Source organism: Bos taurus, chromosome 18 (assembly GCF_002263795.3).
Source record: "Bos taurus isolate L1 Dominette 01449 registration number 42190680 breed Hereford chromosome 18, ARS-UCD2.0, whole genome shotgun sequence".
Classification (NCBI taxonomy): domain Eukaryota; kingdom Metazoa; phylum Chordata; class Mammalia; order Artiodactyla; family Bovidae; genus Bos; species Bos taurus.
In genome coordinates, this window is record NC_037345.1 from 53,309,776 (window position 1) to 53,329,695 (window position 19,920).

Consider the following 19,920-nt stretch of genomic DNA (forward strand, 5'->3'; position numbering starts at 1 on the left):
TCAGTTTCCCCATCGGGACAACGGAGAAGGTAACGGGCCGTCCGGGAGGGTTAAGGGCGCGAAGCCACCTCTGCCCCGAGACTAAGCTTCTGCACGCCGCCGTCTCCAGGGTCCTCCGAAGGCCCCCCTCACTCCCCATCTCGGCCCACGCTCCGCCCCTCGGAATTCCCGGCTCCGCAGGGGGGCGGGTCTGGTTGGGAGAAAGGGCGGGGGAAACGGGCTGGAAAGTTTGCAGCAACTTTTCTCGAGCCCAAGTCTCTGGAACGGATGAGCGTGGCCCGCGCAGGCGCAGTGGTAGGAGGATGGCTGCGCTAGCTGCCAGTCCAGCCCGCCTCTTCAACGCTGTCGAACGGCACAGCTGGGCCACAGCTGGACAATGGGCGGTGCCTCCGAGGGGCCTGCTCGTCTTCTCCTATTGGCCGGCTTCCTAGGCCACGCCCCCAGCCCTACCCCCCACCCGATTCGTCCGCTTCGCCTCCCGCTAGCTTCCTGCCAGGCCATTGGCCGCCTCCGCTCGCCTTCCGATTGGCCCGCTGAGCAGCGTCTTGCCCTCGACTCAAGCTGCGGACCCCAAGGAATTTCAGAAGTTTGGGCAGACGGAAGGGCCTTTTATTCGCGAGGATCGGGGGTGGGGGTCCTAGGTGGGGAAAGACAATAAATATCGAGGAATGTCGGGGTCTCAGTGCATCCAAAACGTGGATTAGGGTGCTGGGGTCCTGGAGCCTGTCAGCGGGTCAGAGGAAAGGTCAATAAATACCCAAACTGCCGAGGCGGATGGAGCCGGCGGGCTCCGAGAGCAGCGCATGTGAGAAGGAGGGCGCGAGAATCCCGGAAAAAGCGGGGCTGTCAAAAACAACGATTCCCAAGAAAGCAGGCGGAGCTCGCGCTAGACTTTCGCTGCGGAAAGAGAGCCTTCCTGAGGGGGCGGGGCCTCATGCACAAGGAAGATTTGTGGTTTGCGAGCCAATGTGGGTGGGGGTGCCTGGAGGGTGAGAAACAGATGGGCCCTGGCCCTGCTGCCTTCTGTAGGTCGCAGCTTGCCCATCCACGTCGGGGGCCTCAGCTAGGCAGGCGGAAGAGGTCCGCGATCCCCCCAGCAGCAGCAGCAGCAGCAGCAGCATTCCCCGCTACAAGCCTCCCTGGAGCCGCAGCCCCAGCTCCTCCCTCCCCGGCCGCCAGGGGGCGGGCCCGGATCACGGGGCTGAAGCTGGAGCGGAGACCCACGCTCAGAGTGTTGTGAACTGGGAGGAGATGGGAGGGGCTTCTGGGCCCTGCCTTGGTCACCCAACCCTCCAGCAGAGCCCGAGTGTAGAACAGGCTCGGGTTCTAGGGTTCAGGCGGAGAAGGCGGCTCCCGGGCGGGGTCAGACTGCGGTGAGATGGCCGGCGCAGGCCACCAACCCAATGCAGCCCAGGGCGGCGGCAACAGCCAGAGCAGCGGCGAACAGGAGCAAGGAACGCGCCTCCGATAGGTCAGGCCTAGGGACCTGCAGGGAGAGGGCGAGGGTCAGCACCCAGCGACGCGAGCCTCTGATTGGCTCCCGGGACTTGCCCCGCCTACGCCTAAGAGGGTCCACAACCCCCGGCACCCGCCCCGCCCCCCTCACAGGGCGGGTAGCTCTGGTTGGCCGGCTCGCAAACCTAAGTCTTGTCCGAACTCATTATTGGCTGCTTCCTAGAGACCTGTGTTGATTGGCTGCCCGAGACCCCTCCCCTCCCCACCAATGGCCGAGCCCCGCAGAGGCGCTGCTAAGCAGAGGCGACTTCGGGTACGTGGAGCTGGGCGGGGGCGCGCGGCGGGCGGGCGTGAGCAGCCGGACGTACCCTGGCAGGGAGCAGCAGGTGGCGGCGGTGCATGGGGCCTGGCCCCACCAGCGGGCATTGGCCCAGAGCCACGGCCGGGGGGCCATCTAGCTGGAGAGAGAAGGGACAGGTGACCCGATCTGAGCCCAGCTCGGCCCGGCCGCCCTCGGCGGTGGGAGAGAGACAGCGAGGGGAGTCGAGGTCAGAGAGGTTATCTAGGGAGACCCCAAATGGGATATCCCGAATGGGGATATGGTGAGAAGCCTAAACGAGGGAGATCTGGTCGATGTGGGGTGAATAGAGAATATCTACTGGCTGCAACCACAAAGAGAGGGGAGCCCTAAATCTGGATGGGGGTACGGGGTGACAGAGACAGGGGCAGCAGACAGGGGCAGCAGGCTTGACGCAGGGGAAAAAGAGGGGTCTTACATGGGAAGGTGGATCCGTAGCCCGGGGACTGGGGACCCCCGTGACAGCTGGAAGGAGAAGAGAGAGGCGTAGGGCGCGTGGAGGGACGACGAGGGCGGTGGCGCGGCGTGCCCCAGCCTGGCCCCTCGCCCTCCCCCAGGTGTGTACACCTGCCGAGGGCCCACCTCCCCCGGGCACCTCAGGGAAGGGGGCGGGTGAGGGACTCGCCTGCGGCTCCCCCGGCCTGAAGCAACTCCATCCTCTCCTGCAGCTGCCGGACGTGCGCCTCCAGGTCGCGGTTCCGAGCCTGGGCCTCGCGGAGTTGACTGCGGGGAGGTGAGGACCGTGAGCCCTTGAGGCTCTGGCTTGAGAGGCTGCTAAAGGTGGTGACTGCCCCCGGGCCCCGACCCCGACCCCGACCCCGACCTGGCGAAGTTCTGGTTGGCCTTATGGATGGCCGCTAGCTCCTGGCTCAGGCTCTGCCGGGTCAGCACCTCCTCCTCCAGGGCCTCCTGGAGCTCCCGCAGCGTCACCTCCGGCTCTGCCACCGCCTCCGGAATGGTCTCCGGAACTGCCGCTTCAGCCTGGGTATGGAAACGAGGCTTAGGGTGGCCTGAGGCCTGGGGAGCATTCAAGGCTTGAGCATAGATTGCAGGACTGGGGTCCTCCCTTGACCTCTATTCCTGCACCCCCTAGATCCTTCTGGAATCTCCACAGCTCCACAGTGATCCAGACTCCCTTCTTTGGAGGGGTAATGCCAGCCCAGTCCTACTCATCTCCAGCCTTTACTCTGGTCTCCTCCCATCCACACCAAAACCAAAGGTCTGTTCCTACAACACTGCCCAACTTGACCAGGTCCCTCCTCTGCTCAGATTGTCTCCAGCCCCTCAGAGCCCTCAGGAGGAGGCACACCACACTGAAAGGCCCTGTCTGGTGTGCCTGGGCTGGCCTCAGCCACCCCACTCCTCATTCTTCACTGTCCTTTCTCCTGGAACAGTGCAGCCTTGCTACACTCCTTTCACATTTAAGAGCAAAATCAGCTGGTTCCCACCTCAGAGCCCTTACTCTTAAGGTTCTCTTTGCTTTTCCTCCTTCTCCGGGGCTTCCCCTCCCTTGAGAGTCCCCCTCCATGCATTAGAAATTAGAACTCAGTGACCTGTTCTAATTTCTTTGTGAGGGTCACATCTGACCAAAGTAGCCTTGTCTCCACTTGGTCTTCCACCCCTTTCTATTGAGGAAGTTCCCAGGAGGTCCAGCATTCCACGGCACACGGTATCCCCAAAGGCCTTCCCTTCTCATCCCTCACTGACTCTCCTCCAGGGACTCACCGTTTCCTCTAGTGGGGGCACTGTGGGTTCCAGGCTGGGCTCTTGCAATGGCTCAGGCAATGGCTCGGCCTCCAGTTCCATGGGCGTGGAGCCTAGGATCTCATCATCCCTGAGGAGAGGAGGTGGCCAAGGGGTGGGAGGGTGAACTGGCCTCACCCCAGAGGCTGCTTATCCCCTGGGTTTAGAGGCAGGACAACCTAGCCTATGCCCTGGGGCAGCCAGACCTGAAGTCTCTGTGGTTTAAGGAGGGGGAGAGGCAGAGTGAAGGGGACAAATTGCCAGGCTGGGGGTTGGGGGTGGGGCAGGGACAGGTCCTCCTCTTGTTAGGAAAAGGCCAGCCCCTGGCATGGCCTCAGGCCCCTGGAAGCCGAGCTTCCCTTCTTTGGGAACCTGGAGTCAAGACACCCATGTTCTAAGATCTTCCTTTCCCCTCCGTCTCCATGTCCCTTTCTCAGGCCCCTCTCCTTAGGGACTAAGGAAGTGAGGGGCACACTGCCCAGCTCTGGCAACCTCCAAAGAGGTGGTCTTCAGATTGGGTGTGGGATCCCAAGACTGACAGTAGAGAGCAGCCTACCCCCTCAGACCCAGGTGCTGGGAGGAAGACAGACCCTCCCAAGGAATATGAAATTGCAATAAAAGTGATGTTCCCTCCAACTCAGCAGTCCCTCTTACGGAACTGGTCCTCAAGGACCCAATGACCCTGGACGAGGATAAAGACACCTTTGCCAAGACCAATTCGTGGCTGTTCATTCAGCTTAGGTCAGGACAGAAAGGCTGGTTGACTAAGTCCTGCCGGTCCAGTGGGGAGAGCACTCCCCAGCAGGTCAGGATTGTGTGGTAGTTTGTTCGTGATAAGAAATGGCATTTGCAGTACATTGTCCAATAACAGAACGTGTTAGAATACAGCATGTTCCCACAGTTGTTAAGGAGGTGTGTGTGTGTGAGCCAGGGACCGCTGCTGCTGGCGGGCTTTGTCTGATATAATTGTGATAGGCAAATGTATTATTTGCAGAATCAATGTTTTAAAAAGGCTTTGTGGTTATGTAATTCAATGAGTCTGTGTTCTTTTAAGACTGACTTAACAATTCTAAACTCCTTATTTTCTAAGACTGTGAGGTCCCATGACTGTACACTAGACATGGAAAAGTGGAAAGTGAGAAGATTCTGCAAGGCCAAGTCTGTGACTCTGAGGTTTTACAACTGAATCTAAATTTCAAAGTTCTCATGGTCTGAGAATTTAAGGTCTTGCAACTCTGGGCTCCTACAAGTCTTTACTTCCCAAGACGATAAGGTTCCAAGATTGACCCTGCAAGTCTCCTGGGCGCCATCAAGGCAGGATGTGATAACCTGGAGCAGCCCCCAGGGCCTCTTGGAGGGACTTTCCCCCTCCCCCATCCACTCCTCTCAGGCTGCAAAGGGGCCATGCTTACCTGAGGGCCATGCAGGAGTAGGAGTAGCCCACGAAAGGCAGGTGGACGCCCAGCGGCATGCCTTCCTGCATGTCTGACAGCGTCTCCTAGGCAAGAGAAACACAGATGTGAGGTGAGCAGCAGCTGTCAGGACTGGCCCCTCACCCATTCCCAGTGTTGGCTGAAGTGCCCACCACTCCCCACCCCAGCCCGGGGTCTATCCAAAGTGGACTCCACGTAATTTTACTACATCCTGCTGCTTCCTTCAGGGCACTTGCCACAGTAAAGGTATATCTTCTCCTAACTGTAAGTAGAGGAGGGTGGGGACCAGGGCTGATTTGGTCCATAAGTGTCCCCAGTAGTGTCCAGTACAAGGGCAGTCAGACAGAGCAAGCCTGGGAGAGCTTGTACCAACAGCTGAGGGAGAGAAGGCCTAAGGAAGGGAGGGGGGTTCCTCTATGGTGCTTTCTCACCTCTCATCCTTCCAGGTCACGTAGCCCCCTCCTCCAGGAAGCCCTCCAGGACCTTTCATGCTGCATCAGGAGGTGCGCCCCCTGCACCTCCCCGCCTGTCTCAGACCTGATCTCTCTGGGGCGTCACTGTCAGGGACAAGTCTGGGTCTCCCACTGGACTGTGAGTCTAGGTCACTGCTGGCTTCCCAGTACTCGGCCCCCACAGAGCAGGGGTTCTGGGGAAGCACTTATTTCAGGACCCCAGGAGGAGGGTACTCTCCTAACCTCAGTGTTATGACGGAGGTATGAGGGGTACCTTCTGCAGAGCTGGGGTCGCAGGTACCTACCCCGCCCCCGCTCACCATGGCAGTGAGCCCGTCCTCCACCATATCGAAGTTGCACGTGTCCGTGGCACCCTCGAAATCTGGCGTGAAAGGGGGAACGCTGTCTCGGAGGCTGTCCCATTCAAGACCAAAGAAGAAAGGATGCTTCCGGAAATCCCCTGCTCCGTTCCGGCCCAGGCGCACCTCCGGGGGACACAGCAGCTGCTGGATGAGGTCTCGAGCCTCCTCGGGGACGCCTGTGTCGGCCAGCGGGAGAGAGAGGTGCTCCTGCTCGGAAGGGGCAGGGAAGAGGGGCTGTTACCTGGGAGCCTTTGCGGAGAGGTCACAGGCTCCCCGGGCGGTGCTCACCCTGTAGTGCACAATCTTGCCGTAGGTCTCGGCGGTGGAGTCCGCGTAGAAGGGCGTCTGCCCGTAGAACATTTCATAGGCGAACACGCCCAGCGCCCACCAGTCACACTCGGGCCCGTAGCTGCCAGTCCCCGGCCCGCCGCCCACCGCCTGCAGGATCTCGGGAGACAAGTAGTCCGGGGTGCCCACAGCCACCAGCGACCGCACCTGAGCCAACAGGACCATAGCTGAGCTTGGCCCCGCTCCTCCAATCTCTGACTCCGCCTCCTCCTAACCTCGACCCTGCAGCTTAGTCCCTCCTTCTGCCTGTTCTAACACCGAGCCCCCACAAGCAGGCTTAGTCCTGGTCTCCTCTTTCCCCTCCATATCTGGTCCTGCCCTCACACTGGCTCGGCCTGCACGCCTCAGGCCCGCCCCACACCCTGCCCCTCCGGTTCCGTCCTCCACCCCGACCCCACCCCTTATTGGTCGCTGGAGCTGCCCCAGGACCGACACACGGCTCACCGTTCCATCCGCCCGCAACTTGAGGCAGGAGCCGAAGTCGGCCAAGCGGATGTGGCCGCAGCGGTCCAGCAGGATGTTGTCCGGCTTAATGTCCCTGTGCGGAGGGAAGAAGGAAGGGGAGGGGGATACGCGAGCTTCTCTCTCGTCGTCTCACCAGGCCCCACCCTCTGAAGGATCACAGCTCTCCGATTCCCGCGCCCCTGGGCCCCGGCAACGCCCACCTGTGCACGTAGCCCAGCCGGTGCACCGAGTCTATGGCCATGACAATCTCGGCCAGGTAGAAGCGCGCCATCTCGGCCGGTATCCGCTCCCCAAACTTGCTCAGCAGCGTTAGCAGGTCCCCGCCCACGTAGTACTCCATGACAAGGTACTGGGAGGGGGCGTGTTATGGGGGTCGGTACCCCGACTGGGCACCGATCTCTGACATCCCAGGACAAAGACTCCCAGAGACGCCCCATCCCTGGGCAGAGACCCCGCAGGCGCAGCCACCAGAGATTTCCCAGGCCAAAACAGACACCCTCCACCACCCTCAATCCTCATTCCTCCAGGATGTCACTAGACAGAAATTCACTCCCCACCAAGAGAGTCAGGGAGAAAGATAACCCAAAGACCTTTCCCGATGTCCAGAATATGGAACCCACAGTCGCCCAGCCCGGGGCTCACCAGGTAGTTCTCGTCCTGGAAGGCGAAGTGCAGCTGCGTGATCCAGCGCTGGTCCCCGTTCACCAATACGTCCCTCTCTTCGCGGAAGCAAGACACCTGCGGGACACCCGGAGCTGAAGCGGGCGGGGAAGGGGGCGACGCAAGGTGGGGATCCTCAGTACCCTGCCCACCCAGCCCGGCCCTCACCTCGCCTCTCTTCAGCATGTCCCACTTATTCATGATCTTCATAGCATACACCTGGCCCGTCTGCTTCATCTTCACCACCGCCACCTGAAGGCCCAAACAGGGTAACGGGGCGGAGGTGGACAGGAGACACCCGGCTCGCGGGGATAGGACTCCGCCCGTAACCCGGCCCAGGAGTGGCCCCGCCCCCACAAGCCACGCCCGTTGGCCTCAAGCCTCGCCTTAGGCTCTAAACTCAGTCATTCATCACTTTCTCAGGCCTGTCTCCTACGTCCCCCTCCCACTGTAGGAAAAGGCAGGTTCCAGCCCCACTGAGCTGCCTTGGCTGCTCCAGGCTCACCTCGCTGAACGCCCCGCGTCCGATCACCTTCAAAATCTCGAAGTCATCTCTCTGCAGCCGGACCTCCTTAAGCCTCGCCGCGATGGGCTCCACTGGAGGCGTGGAGGGAACCAGAATCACAGGGACTGACATTGGAGACGAGGCAGTCCCACCCTCCGTCCCCTGTCCTTGCCTCTCCCCTGAGGGCTCTCTGCCTCCTTCTTCACATAAACGTTTTGTGAGGTTTGGGGGGCCCTAAACTGCCCTCCTATGAAGAGAGGTGTGATGTCTGTGAACCCCTTTCTGGGACAGACATTAGGCCAGAGGGCTCTCCGGGGTGCAGGATGAACGGGTTGAGCTAACAAGTCTGCTGAAAGCAGTCTGTGATAACCAGAGAGAGAAGAAACAGGCCCAGTTCACAGAGCTCCTGGGGCTTCAGTCCCTACTCCCGGTGACCTGGCCCACCCCCAGCGCACTCTCTCATTCAGTCTGTCTTGCGTTATGGCCCAGAGCCTGCAATTTAATCCAGCACCTTAGGCTCAGATACAGGTGGCTTGTGGCCCACACTTTGGGAAATCCCAAGTTTAGGGTTGGGGCCAGGAGAAGGAACAGGAGAAGGAGATGAAGCCAGCGTGGATCTACAGCCTGGGCACCAGAGCTGCAGACGCGGTCAAATGCGTTCTCTCTGTGTTCTCAACTCCAGGAGGAGGTTTTACTATCACTCCTTATCTACAGATAGGGAACCAAGACCCAAGACAGGTGAAGTCCTCTGCCCAAGGTTCTAGAGCCAGCAATGTGGTAGAGGGCAGTTTGGGAGAGAGAGGGCAGAGGGTGGAGGCAGGAGACTCAGGGGCAGGGGGACAGGGAGGCCTGGAAGAGGCTGGGAGCCTCCGAGGCAGGAGAGAGAGGGAGATGGGTACAGCTAAGGATGAGGGAAGATACTGTGGGTTACGGAGAGGGTTTGGGGTTTGGGGTTTGGGGAGAGTGGGCCGGCCGGGAGGCAGCAGCCAGGGCCCAGGATGGGGGAGGGAGGAGAGAGCCAAGACATTGAGCCCTTTTAAGGCAGCGGGAACCCAGGCCCCCTCCCCCGCCCCGGCAGCCTGGCAGGGGAGGGGCCGCAGGATGCTGCCCGGGCCACAAAAGGAGCGCTCCTTACAGGAGTTCTGATTCCTGTCCCCGCCTCAGGTCTCAGTTTATCCTGCAGCAAGAAGGGGGCTGAGAGAGTTACTAAGGGCTGGGGGGATGTGGGGAGAAGGTTCTCCCAGAGGCCAAGTACTTGGCCTCCACCTTCCCGTCTGCAAAATGAGAAGGAGAGAAGCAGGGCCTGGGTCATAAAGAGATGGACACGAGAGGGAGCAGAAGGCAGAGAGAGAGGACACAGGGACAGGGACAGGGACACACAGGGTCCCAGGACCAGGAGCAGGCTACTGAGGGCCAGAATGGCAGATGTGAGAGAGACAGAAACCTGAGTGCACCAGAGCCCTGGCCAGGAAGGGCTGAAGGCAGACGAAGCAGGAGGCTGAGGCTAAACCATCTTCCCTGTGGACCTGTCTCCAGGGGAACACTCAGCCAGAAGGGACTTGAGTGGGGGGGGAGGCATGCAGCACGGAACCTGCAGAGAAAGTGGGCCCTCCCAGAAGAACCCTGGTTGTTCCTCCTCCAACCAGGGGGTGCTGGGTGATGCCTGTCTACAGAGCTGGTTCTCCCTGGGGCCTGAGTCATCGCGCCCTCCCAGGGCCTGGGCACCTGTTGGGGCAGCTGGAGAGGCTGGCGCCGAACACCTGCCCGTCGGCCGCGCCCCTGGCAGCTGCCCTGTTCTGTCTCTCCCACTCCCCCTGCACTCTGGCAGGGTGGAGGGCCATGGAGCCCATTTTGGTGGTGGTGGGGAGTTCCCTAGGAGACAGGGCTCCCCAGCAGGTCCCTAGGCCTAGACTCGGGGAGGGGGTACAGGGGGGCCACAAGAGGCAGCGCCCAGCCCAGCTGACCATGGCGCCCAAGTCTTGGTTCTGAGTCATGGCTACCCTGGCCTCTGCTGACCCCGCTCTGCCCTGCCCAGTGGGGCACAGGGGGAGGCACACGTCGCCCCAAGTTCTGGGCTCCTGAATGGGAAGCTCGCCCTATGTCCATCCTGCCCCCAGCAACCAGCCCAGACCCACCTCCTCCCTCTGCCCTGCCCCCATCCCCAAACCTGGGCCGGGGGGAGGGGGTGGAGGGTGGAGAAGCCCCTGCAGAAAGGTGGGCACTCACCCCACTCCAAGAAGTCGGCCACATACTTGTCCTGGGCCAAGTCGGAGGCGCCCAGCTCCTGGTGGACGCCCAGGAGAAGGTCGAGCAGGGGCTCCAGCCCCAGGAAGCCGGGGTCCAGGACCAGCTGCTGGAGCCGCCTCAGCCGCACCTCGGCTGACATGTCGGGCAGGCAGCACCATGGCCCCCTCCCCGGGCCCAGGGCTCAGGGTCCTCCCGTCACGGGGCCTGAAGGGCCCTGTGAGGGCCCCGGCCGCATGTCTGCCTGTCCCTGGCTGTCCCCTGGGCCTCTCTGGCCACTTCTCTCCGCTGGCTGCTCCCTTTCTCCCCACCCCTCGGGCCGGCCCCCTCCAGCCTCCTGGCCTTAACCCCTCACAAGCCAGGGCCCCCCCACTCCCACCTCCCCGGGCCCCTCAGAAAGCTTCAGCATGAGGTGGGGGGCAGTGGAGAATCTCAACCCTCAAACTCTCCCCCTCCCCCACTGAAAAGGCCCGGCACAGGTGTGACCGGATGGCAGAGATGAGCCCTCCCATTCCCCGGAGGGGACCAATTGAGGTTCAGAGTGATCTGGTAACACCCCTCCCAAGCTCTGGAGCTGGGAGGGGAGAAAAAGGGGTGAGGCCTGGGAAGGGGGGGCTGGAGGCCAGGGCAGCTTTGCGGGTGACTCAGCCAAGGATTCAGACTTTGGGACGGTTTAAATTTAGCCCTCAGGCCCTCTGTTTTACACTGCCCCCTTTTTTTTTTTTTTGGGCAGGAGGTGGGGAAGGGGCGGTGAGAGAATCGGGAATGGAGGCCCTCAGCAGCCAGGACCAGGGGTGACCCACTGGCCAAAGCTAGGGGAGCCAAAGGAGCCCCCAAAATAGCTCCCTGGACCCTGGCTGCACAGCCACATTCCTGCCCAGGCTAGGATTAGAAACAGAAACATTTCGGGGGGTGAAGGGCGGAGCGGGAAGACACTACTCCCTGTGGCTTCAGAGAGCCGCCAGGAGGGATTTTCGTTGTTCTTTCCAGGGTGGACAGTCCTCCCAGAGGAAACCGTGGTCTCTGGTCGGCCCTGGATGCCAGGGCCCCCCTGGCCGAGTGAGCAGGCCAAGGCTTGTGCTGGCAGCAGGTCACTCAGGGGACCTCGGGGGCTCTCTGGGGACCCATCACTTATGATTTGGACACTTTGAAAAGGCAACTTTAAAAACGCCCACTGAAGACCTTGAAGGGGTACTGGCGGCTCCCTTCCCTCTGAGAGTTTGGGGGTGGGGACAGTGTGAGGGATCCTCCCCATCTGAAGGGCCCTGCCCCCGGCCGGCCAGCAACTGACCCACCAGCTTTGTGCCCCTGGCACCGCCCTCCTCCAGTCTTATTTTTCCTGCCATCGAAAGGGGGTTTGGGGGGAGACTGGGCCTAGCTCTTGCTCTGCATAAAGTGGACTGATTCTAGGACTGCACTGAACACACACACACTCCCTCCACACCTCCGCGGAAGGGAACAGAGACGTGGTGAAAACAGGGAACTTTAGTATAAATAAGAGGTCCCAGGGGACAGGGAGGGCCCCCCCCCCCCCCCGCCCCCCAAGGGGCTTCCATAATTTAACACTCTTCAAAAGCACAAGGAACGGCAAGGGCAGGGCTGGGGCCAGGGGAGGGGTGGGCCGCCCCCTGCCCTGCGCACAGGACGGAGGGGCACACTGCAGAGCTGGGGCTCTTGTAGGGGGCGGTTTCTCCCCCAGGAGTGACCAGTCACATGCTGGGGACAGGGAGGCTAACACTGATGTCTCGGAGGAAGGGGTCATTGTATTTGGCAGTGGGTGGGGACGAGGTGGAGGCCACACAGGCCACTACATCCCCCCAGTGTCTGGGCCAGTCTGAGGGACCATCTACCCCCAAATCTGTGCAGGGCGAGGGACCGGAGCAGTCCATCTGTCATGGTTAGTCTTGTTAATACGTCGATCCGGGAGTTCAGCGGGAAGGGTTACACTAGGAGGCTGGGGGTGTGGTGTGTGGGGACCCCGACATCCACGGCTTCACACCACTGTGCCGCTTGGGGAGTTGCCTGGCTGGGAGGAGATGCCCTGGGGAAGAGGAGAGGGGAGACAGGCAAGGGTTAGAGACCACCTGGGGTTCTCACCAGTCCCGCGGGGAGGGAGCCAGCCCGGCGTCTGCCAGGCTGCTGCTACCCTGGCCTTGCCCTTGAACCCACCCCCAACACCCCCAGAGAGGCCGCTGCTCTGGGCTCAGGAACTTAAATCTCAGCTAGCTTCCCAGTCCCAGCAAGCGGCACTTTTATACAATAATTAAAGTCCTCGTTTGAGCCTGAGCAGAGACGATGGGGAAGGGGTAGGGGAGAGGGAGGAGAGGGGGGAACTGGGGTCCCCTTCTGACTGGGGGGGGACCTGAGATTCTGGTGGGGAAGGACTTAGGGACAGTCCTACCTCTACCACTGACTTGCTGGGTGACCTGGGCCAACTTCCTTCCCCTGTCTGGGCCTCGGTCTCCTCATCTGTGAACTAGGGAGATAGAGGGGTCTCTTTCAGGGCTCACCAGCTTCCCCACATCCCGATGCCCCTGCCTCAGAGACTATGCTTTAAGTTCTAGGGATTCAGGAACCTACGACTCTAAGACTCTTCCAGGGAACCAAGGCACAGCCCTCCCATCTGGCCTCCTAGCCCCCAAGCCTGAAGCCCAAGGAGACTCCTGACACCCCAGCTCCCAAGTCACACAGCACCAGGCCCCCACTTCACTCACTGGGGCCTCTCTGAGCCCCAGAGCCAACCCAGGAGGTGGGCACATCCATGTCCCTGTCCTCAGAGGTGAGAAAGGTTAGAAAGAGGCAGTGCCTTGAACTAGGTCACACAGGGAGCCAAAGTGCAAGCTGGAAGCCCAAGCCTGGATCCCACAGCCCATGCCTCCGGCAGTGGGCTTGCATCCCAGGAGTCTGACACCCAGGCTGCTAAGCTGGGGCCCACAGGCTTAGTCTTGCCCATAGAGCTGGACCTGCAGCGTAGAAACATCTCACCATTCCGGTAAGACCTGGCCATGAGGAGCCCACTGACTGCCCTTCAGACAGCCGGCCCCCGTCTCCACCACTCCCAGAGGCTTCTCCTACCTGACCTGCTGCTGGTGTTGCCTGGCAAGCGTTCTAGAAGCCACTCTAAGACCTGGGGAGCCTTTTTCTGGGACAAGATTTCCATGGCTTCCCCATACCCCAGGGGCTGGAAGCTGTGCGCTAACGAAGCCCTCTGCCAAGGCCCACCTCCGCCTGGGTCCCGGTGGGCGGGCAAGGGGAGACTCACCGCCTTGCCCGGCCGGGCCCAGGTGCAGATGAGGCCCTCCTGGCAGGCGGTGATGATGCAGTCCTCCAGGAAGAGGAGGACCGTGAGCCGCTCCTGGGCGATCTTCTTGCATACCAGTGGCTCCAGCAGCGGTACCTCGTGGATGCGCGGGCAAAGCGCGGTGCCCAGCACCTTGGCGGGGTCCAGCCGGCTTCGGGGGGCGGCACCGCTGGGCTTGTCCCCGCCGCCCCCGCCCCCGCTGCCACCCCGGCTGATGTTGCCCAGACTGTGGTAGCGCTTGTGCTCTTTCTCGGCCCCCCGGTCCCGCCGCTCCTGCAGCGTGAGCGTGGCAAAGCGGCCGATGCTGAAGGGCGTGCCAGGCTCTGCTGCCGTGCCCGGGCCACCCGCCTTGCCGCTGCCCGCGGGGTGCGGAAGGCTGTTGGAGCGGGACAGTGAACGGGGCAGGGGCCCGGGGCCAGGCTCGCCGCCCCGCGAGCCGCTGGCGGTAGGCGGCGTGGTGCCAGGCGTGCCTGGGAGGGTGCGCGTGCGGGCCAGGGGAGGGTGTGGGTAGAGCACGTCTTCCGTGAGGTCCCACAGGCAGAACTGCGTGTCCTGGCCGGCTGAGCCGAAGCGGTACGTGATGGAGCCGGCCTTGGGCAGCGGGGAGAGGGGGGCGCCCCCGCCCGAGCCTGTGCTCCCCGCCTCCGGCTCCTCCTCCTCCTCGCCACTCCGCTCCTCGTCAGCGCCCGCGGCCGCTGCCTCCTCCGCCCTCGTGGTGTAGGGGTCGAAGGCCACGGCGTTGACCCAGGACTTGTGGCCGTGGCCCCGGGCCACCACGCGGCCCTCGGTGAAGGACCACACGGTGACCAGGTCGTCTTCGCCCCCCGTCACGACGTAGCGCCCGTCGGGGCTCCAGCACACACAGAGCAGGCCCCCAAAGTAGCTCTTCATGAGCCCCCGCAGGAGCATGGAATCGAAGTGGAAGACGCGCAGGCAGCCATCCTGGCTGACGCAGGCCAGGTGCCGGCCGTCGGGCGAGAAGGCGAACTCGTTGAGGGGCCCCTCGCCCACCGCCCACTTGGCCAGCGGGTTGCGGGGCGCCTTGCTCTTGGCGGCGTAGACGGCGAAGCCCTCGCCCTGCTTCAGCAGGCTATACTGGGGCGGCGCCGAGGCGCACGGGTGGCCGACGTTGTACAGGTACAGGTGGCCGCTGGCGTGGGACGCCAGGAACAGGCTCTCTGACTCGGGCAGCCACTTCAGATATGTCACCTTGGTCTTGTCAATGAGCCGCTACCAGGGGAGAGAGCACCGTTGGGAGAAGGCCACCCTCCCCTGGCCCACCTCCCCCCCAGCCTGGTTCCTCACATAAAGTCATCATCCCCAGCCTGGATCTCCCGGGAGAGGAGGGGCTGAGGGAAAAGGACAGACAACAGGTCACGGGAAGGCAGGGGGAGAAGGGCTGCGTGAAGGGCACTCCGTAGAGTCTCAACGTCCCTTTTTCGGCAGGAGGGCAGTCCTGCGTTCCAGAGCAATGTCTTCTGTCTAACCCCCTCCACCATCTTTACCGTGTCGTGCTTAAGGCAAGAAATTGATTCACAGACTATCAGCTCCCCTGAAGAAGGGACCTTTGCTTATTTGGTTCATTGTTCTGGCCCCACAGCACAGAGCTGTGCAGATAGGAGTCCTGGAAAGTAGTTCCTGGACTCATGAACGACAACCTCCGTCCTGTCAGCTAAGCATCTTTGCTCCTTTTTGTCCTCAGCACCCTCTTCCACGCCTGCAAGAAATCCTGTGGGCTGGAGCTTCAAAATTCGCCCAGAAACGGACCTGTCCTCACCTCCCCACATTGAATCCAACCACCCTGGTCTCAGCCGTCATCAGGCTTCTGATGGCCTAACCCACCTCCCGGCCACCACCGCCCAGGTCTCTTCTCTATACCATTGCCAGAGAGATGCGATTAAAACCTAAGCCAGCAGCCTAGCACTCTCTCCCACTCTGAACACACAGGGCAGCCTCTATCAGGCAGGGCTCCGGAGAGAACCAAGCCTTGAAGCCCTTAGGCATCCAGTGTCTGTAACAAATTAACTTCTTTCCCAGGTATCTAAGTGGATTCCCTTTCTGCATTCTCTAGAGAATTTAGAAATCAATCAAATCGTTTCTGCGTTCTATGGCTCAGGTGGCAAGCGTCCATGACCTTCCAGACCCTACATCTCCACTCCCTTCCGTGCCGGGTTTCTGAGAACTCCTCTATTACCCTCCCCCTCAACGCTGCTCTGGCCACCCAGCCTTTCTGCTCTCCTGCTTTGGGCACCTGTGCTAGCTGTTCCCTCTATGCAGAACATCCTTCTCCCTAGTAACTTCTCCTGCCTCCTTCAGGTCCTTTATTTCCCTGTCACTTTCTAGCGAGACCTTTCCTAACCTCGCCAAGCACTCCCCATTCGCCTCCCCTGCTGGATTTTCGCCCACAACTTGCTGACACACAGCATACTTAGGTATTTGATAACTGTCTCTGCCAGCGAGATGAAAGCTCCACAAAGAGACGGCCCTCTGTTTTGTTCACTGACATATAATACTCCTAGTGCTTACAGCAAAGTCTGGCAACAAATGCGAATGCTCAGCTAATATTTTGTGAATGGATGAGCTAGTCCATTTTTAATCCCTTCCCTTTTCGACTCACTTTTCTCTGCCATTCATGCTTTCTGTGCATTTGGGACACCCTCTCTGAACACAGGAGAAAGAGGACAAGAGTAATTCTGGACACAGATAAGCTCTTCCACTGGCATTTCCCTTTATGCCATGACTGAGCAATCTCCACATGTGATTTTACAACAGTCCTGTGAGGTAGGGACAGGAATCCCATTTTGCAGTGGAGGAAAACTGAGGCTCAGGAACAGGCACCTTCCCAAAGCCACACAGTGAGTAGATGATGTAGTCCAGAATGTGAAGAGCAAGGGCTCTGGCTTCAAACAAATCCCAACCAGTGACCAGCCTCAGTTTTCTAATCTGCAAAATGGGTCTCACAATCCTAACCCATTGGTTGATGAAAATGCCAGGAGTGATGTGTTCAGCATAGAGCTAACATAGCACAGGGCCTGGGCACCAGAGGTGCACCCGTCGTCGTTGGCTGTCATCAGAGTAACTGCTGTCACCCCCCTCGACGTATCTGTCAGTCCATCCCCAGTCTCTACCTCACCCTGCCCCCACTCAGGCTGACACTGCTCCCCAGGCAGCTGTAGTCTCATGGCAAACAGCGTGCGGGTGGGTGGGATGGGGAAGGAGTTCTGAGCCATGGGGACCCATAATCACCTCCTCATTGAATAGTTTGCTGGTGTCCTTCTTGATGAGATCCAGGTACTGGACTTGACCGGCTGAGAAGCCCACCAGCAGGGAGATGGTCTCCGTGGCAGCAGTGAACTGGTTGAAGTCATGGCAGGTGGGCTGAGTGCCCTTATAGATCCGCTTGTCAATTGGCTTGTTGAGGTCAATGGACTTGAGTGGTGGGAGAAAACGAGTTAATGGCTTCTACCACTGAGAGGAAGGAAGAGGGTGTTGAGGTTGGGGGGAAAACCACAAAGAGGAAGCAGGGCTAAAGCCCTGAGGGAAGTGGGTAGGTGGATGGGTAAATGAGGAGGGAAGGGGCAACCACAGACAGGAAGGACGACCCAAAACACAAACAGAGGAGAACACCAGGCAGGAAGGTTCCCCCGCTGCCACCACATAAGACCACTAAGTGCCTCCTTCCCCAGGTTGGACGCCCCTCCCAGCCCAACTTCAGGGACTCTTGCCTAGAGTATCAGTGCAAGGTCCCCACAGTCCCTGAGCTTCTATACCTTTCTTGTCCTCCCCCATAATTTCAGCAACTCCCCTAGGTCTTAGCACCACAATATTCCAAGACCACCAAAACTCAGGATCACCCAATCCCTAGAACGCTAAAGCCCAATGTCCCAGGAGTCTCTTCACTCTGGAGTTCCTAAATCTCAGAATTCCCATCACACAGTTCAGGAACCCATTAAATCTCACAGTCCCCCCAAATTTTAGGTGCCTTCATCACCTCTGAGCTCTCAGGATCCCCAACACTTCCAGCGGCCACCACTTACTCCAAGGGTCTCACGTCCTCTGGGATGGACATCACTTTAGAGACACCTGTCATATCTGAGGATATCACCTCTGTATCTCCCATCAGCTCCGAGATTCTCCTTTCCTCCAGCACTGTCATTAATCTCCAGAACCCCAATTTTCTCTAGAATCCCATTCACCTTCATGATCCCTATTACCTCTAAGCCCCCGTCATTCTAGAATCCTCCTTACCTCTGGGCTCCCTAAGTCCCCCGGACACCCCCAGAATGCAATATCCCTGGGTATCACTTACGAGCCTGCAATTCCCAACACCTGCAAAATGCCTGCCAGCCAGAACCCTGGAGGACCCCACAACCATCTCGGATTCTCCATCATCTCCACAATAGTCACCATCCCAGAAGCCCCACGCATAACCTGGGGATCTGACGTGATCTCAAGGCCTCCCACCACCTCCAGGATGGCCAGCACTCAGGGGGCCTCCCATCACCTTTTAGAACCCTGCATCACCTACAAGAACCCTTTCCCCTAGGACGTCCATCACATCCAGGAGGCTTGTCTCCAGGCCCTCTGTCATTCAGGTACCCTCCTGTCACTTGTGAATCACCTCAGGGGTCCCCATCCTCAGCCTGCACCCAGGGCCCCAAGATGCAGGCCGCTCACCCGTTGGCTCCCACGGCGACAGCAGCCCGGGTAGAAATAGAGTTCGCGGCCCAAGTTGAAGCAGACGCGGTCTCCCCCGGCGCCCAGTCCCGCGGGCGTGGCAGGCGGCTCCCCGGCCCCGGCGCTGTCGGGCTCCCCGAGACGCACGAGGCTTAGGCGCACCGCAGGCAGCGCGGGCCCGGGCCCGGGGCCTGCAGGCGGAGGGGACGGAGCGGGGCCCGCGGCGCCTGGGCCCGAGGCAGAGGCAGGGCCGGGCGGGGGCTGCGGCGGCTGGGGCGGCGCCGGGGTCTGGGCGGAAGCCGGACCCGATCTGCGGGCGGCGCCGTCGCCGGGGAGCAGCTTGTAGAAGCCCTCGCGGGTGCGGAACTGCGACTTGATTTCCGCGCAATCCCCCATGGCGGCGCCGGGGCCCGAGCCGCCCTCCGCTCCGCCCGCCGCCATCTTGGGCGCCCCCCCACCCCAACCCCGGACCCCGCTGCTGCCGGACCGCCGCCCGCCGCCGGGCCCCCTGCCGGAAGCCGGGGTCCGCACCGGAAGAGGTGGGGTCGTCGCCCGGGCAACGCCTTTTCGATTGGCAACACGGTAGGGAGGCGGGACGAGCTCCAGCCGTCGCTCCGGTAACGGTTCGGGGTCTGAAGGCGGGGCTACAAGGTGGGCGCGGCCTTCGTGCCTGCGACCGTCTAATGGTTGGCTGTGGGGGCGGGGCCCTCAGGGAAAGGGGCGTGGCCATTAAAAGAGCCCTAGTCCCTAGCAACGGCGCCCTGGGAACCGTTTTCCTAGCAACGGGAGTACCCTCAAGAGGAGGCCTCGTCCACAACTTGTCTTTCCCATGACGTCACAGAAATGACTTCAGGTGACCCTAATGTCTCCTGAAGACTCCCAACATACACCCTCCAGTATTTTCCACTTACATCTTAAAGTCCCCGACTAGCCACAGCATCTCCAACCCTTCCCACCCTTGATGATCCTGCAAATCTCATTGATTTCCAACGTCTCCATAAAACTCCAGTGACTTCATCTGACCCAATACTGATTAATTGATTAACAGCAAAAAGACCCTGATGCTGGGAAAGGTTGAATGTAGGAGGAGAAGGGGACGACAGAGGATGAGATGGCTGGATGGCATCACCAACTCAATGGACGTGAGTTTGAGTAAGCTCCGGGAGTTGGTGATGGACAAGGGAGGCCTGGAGTGCTGCAGTCCATGGGGTTGCAAAGAGTCGGACATGACTGAGTGATTGAACTGAATTGAACAGCTCCACATTTTCCACCAAACTCCTATATGTTTCCACAACCTCACTCACTCCTCCAACACCCACCAAAATTTGATTGATCCCTGCAATACTCTAGGTGTCCCAGTAATCCACTGGTAATCCAAAATTTCTTCCTGATCCCAACAGCTCCCTAATAGTCAGTGTCCCTCCCTTCCTGCTCCCATCACAGATCTTAAATGAAACTGACAATCTTACTTCAAACCCCACTCCTCTCCTGTGTCATTTTAGAGGCAGCACTGCCATTCCTTCCAGTCACCAGGATGCAGATTTCGGTGTTTCCCTAGACTTCTGCCATTTCTCTTCACTCCCTGATTACAATCCCCAAGTCTTTTGCATTCTGTCACCTGAATTCCTCTATTCCAGTCCATTCCTCTTTGCAGCCTCGGTCGAAACTCCTCTCCTGCTTGGACTCTCCCTGTATCAGCCTTGTCTCTGCTCTCCCAGACCCATGTCTCCCCTATCTACACTCCACCTGGGATCTAGAGAGGTCTTTTTAAAGCATAAATACGATCAGGCCCGGCCCACCGCTGTTCAAAGCCCATCCATGGCCTCCCTAGGGCTCTCAGGACAGAGTTCAACCCTGGGTAATCTGTTCCTGCAAACTTTCCAGCCTTATCTGTTGCCACTGACTCCTCACACCATG

At 60.1% G+C, this 19,920-nt stretch overlaps 2 protein-coding genes across 9 annotated transcripts; both read right to left on the bottom strand.

The window, feature by feature from the left end:
* Nucleotides 1-587: 587 nt before the first annotated feature.
* Nucleotides 588-10,298, bottom strand: DMPK (DM1 protein kinase). 6 transcript variants are annotated; one of them, XM_002695096.7, is made up of 15 exons: nt 10,008-10,298; nt 7,782-7,873; nt 7,445-7,528; nt 7,259-7,354; nt 6,817-6,965; nt 6,596-6,689; nt 6,092-6,298; nt 5,762-6,010; nt 4,969-5,054; nt 3,539-3,647; nt 2,637-2,794; nt 2,439-2,536; nt 2,232-2,278; nt 1,824-1,909; nt 588-1,486 (listed from the first exon to the last, which is right to left on the bottom strand). In XM_002695096.7, exons 1-15 carry the CDS (start codon nt 10,165-10,167, stop codon nt 1,327-1,329), a joined length of 1,875 nt encoding a protein of 624 aa, XP_002695142.3. In that variant the 5' UTR covers nt 10,168-10,298; the 3' UTR covers nt 588-1,326. The 6 variants fall into 6 exon arrangements, with proteins under 6 accessions (XP_002695142.3, XP_010813472.1, XP_005219493.1 ...); XM_010815170.4 differs by having other exon boundaries at nt 1,824-1,913; XM_005219436.5 differs by having other exon boundaries at nt 5,747-6,010.
* Nucleotides 10,299-11,495: 1,197 nt separating this feature from the next.
* Nucleotides 11,496-18,523, bottom strand: DMWD (DM1 locus, WD repeat containing). 3 transcript variants are annotated; one of them, XM_002695097.5, is made up of 5 exons: nt 18,004-18,523; nt 16,573-16,755; nt 13,288-14,556; nt 12,427-12,501; nt 11,496-12,066 (listed from the first exon to the last, which is right to left on the bottom strand). In XM_002695097.5, the coding sequence occupies exons 1-5, from the start codon at nt 18,442-18,444 to the stop codon at nt 12,019-12,021; spliced, it is 2,016 nt and encodes a 671-aa protein (XP_002695143.1). In that variant the 5' UTR covers nt 18,445-18,523; the 3' UTR covers nt 11,496-12,018. The 3 variants fall into 3 exon arrangements, with proteins under 3 accessions (XP_002695143.1, XP_024834927.1, XP_005219499.1); XM_024979159.2 differs by having other exon boundaries at nt 16,573-16,794; nt 18,004-18,093; XM_005219442.4 differs by lacking the exon at nt 12,427-12,501.
* Nucleotides 18,524-19,920: the final 1,397 nt, after the last annotated feature.

Coding starts and splice junctions, on each gene's coding strand:
- DMPK (XM_005219436.5), bottom strand. CDS start 10,167: ATGTCAGCCGAGGTGCGGCTGAGGCGGCTCCAGCAGCTGGTCCTGGAC. Junction 5,055..5,746: donor CCATGGTGAGCGGGGGCGGG/GTAGGTACCTGC, acceptor TCTCTTGCCTAG/GAGACGCTGTCAGACATGCA. Junction 1,487..1,823: donor ACCTGCTGCTCCCTGCCAGG/GTACGTCCGGCT, acceptor CTCTCCCTGCAG/GTCCCTAGGCCTGACCTATC.
- DMWD (XM_002695097.5), bottom strand. CDS start 18,444: ATGGCGGCGGGCGGAGCGGAGGGCGGCTCGGGCCCCGGCGCCGCCATG. Junction 14,557..16,572: donor GCAAACTATTCAATGAGGAG/GTGATTATGGGT, acceptor CTCCCCTGGTAG/CGGCTCATTGACAAGACCAA. Junction 12,502..13,287: donor GGGCCCGGCCGGGCAAGGCG/GTGAGTCTCCCC, acceptor CTATCTCCCTAG/TTCACAGATGAGGAGACCGA.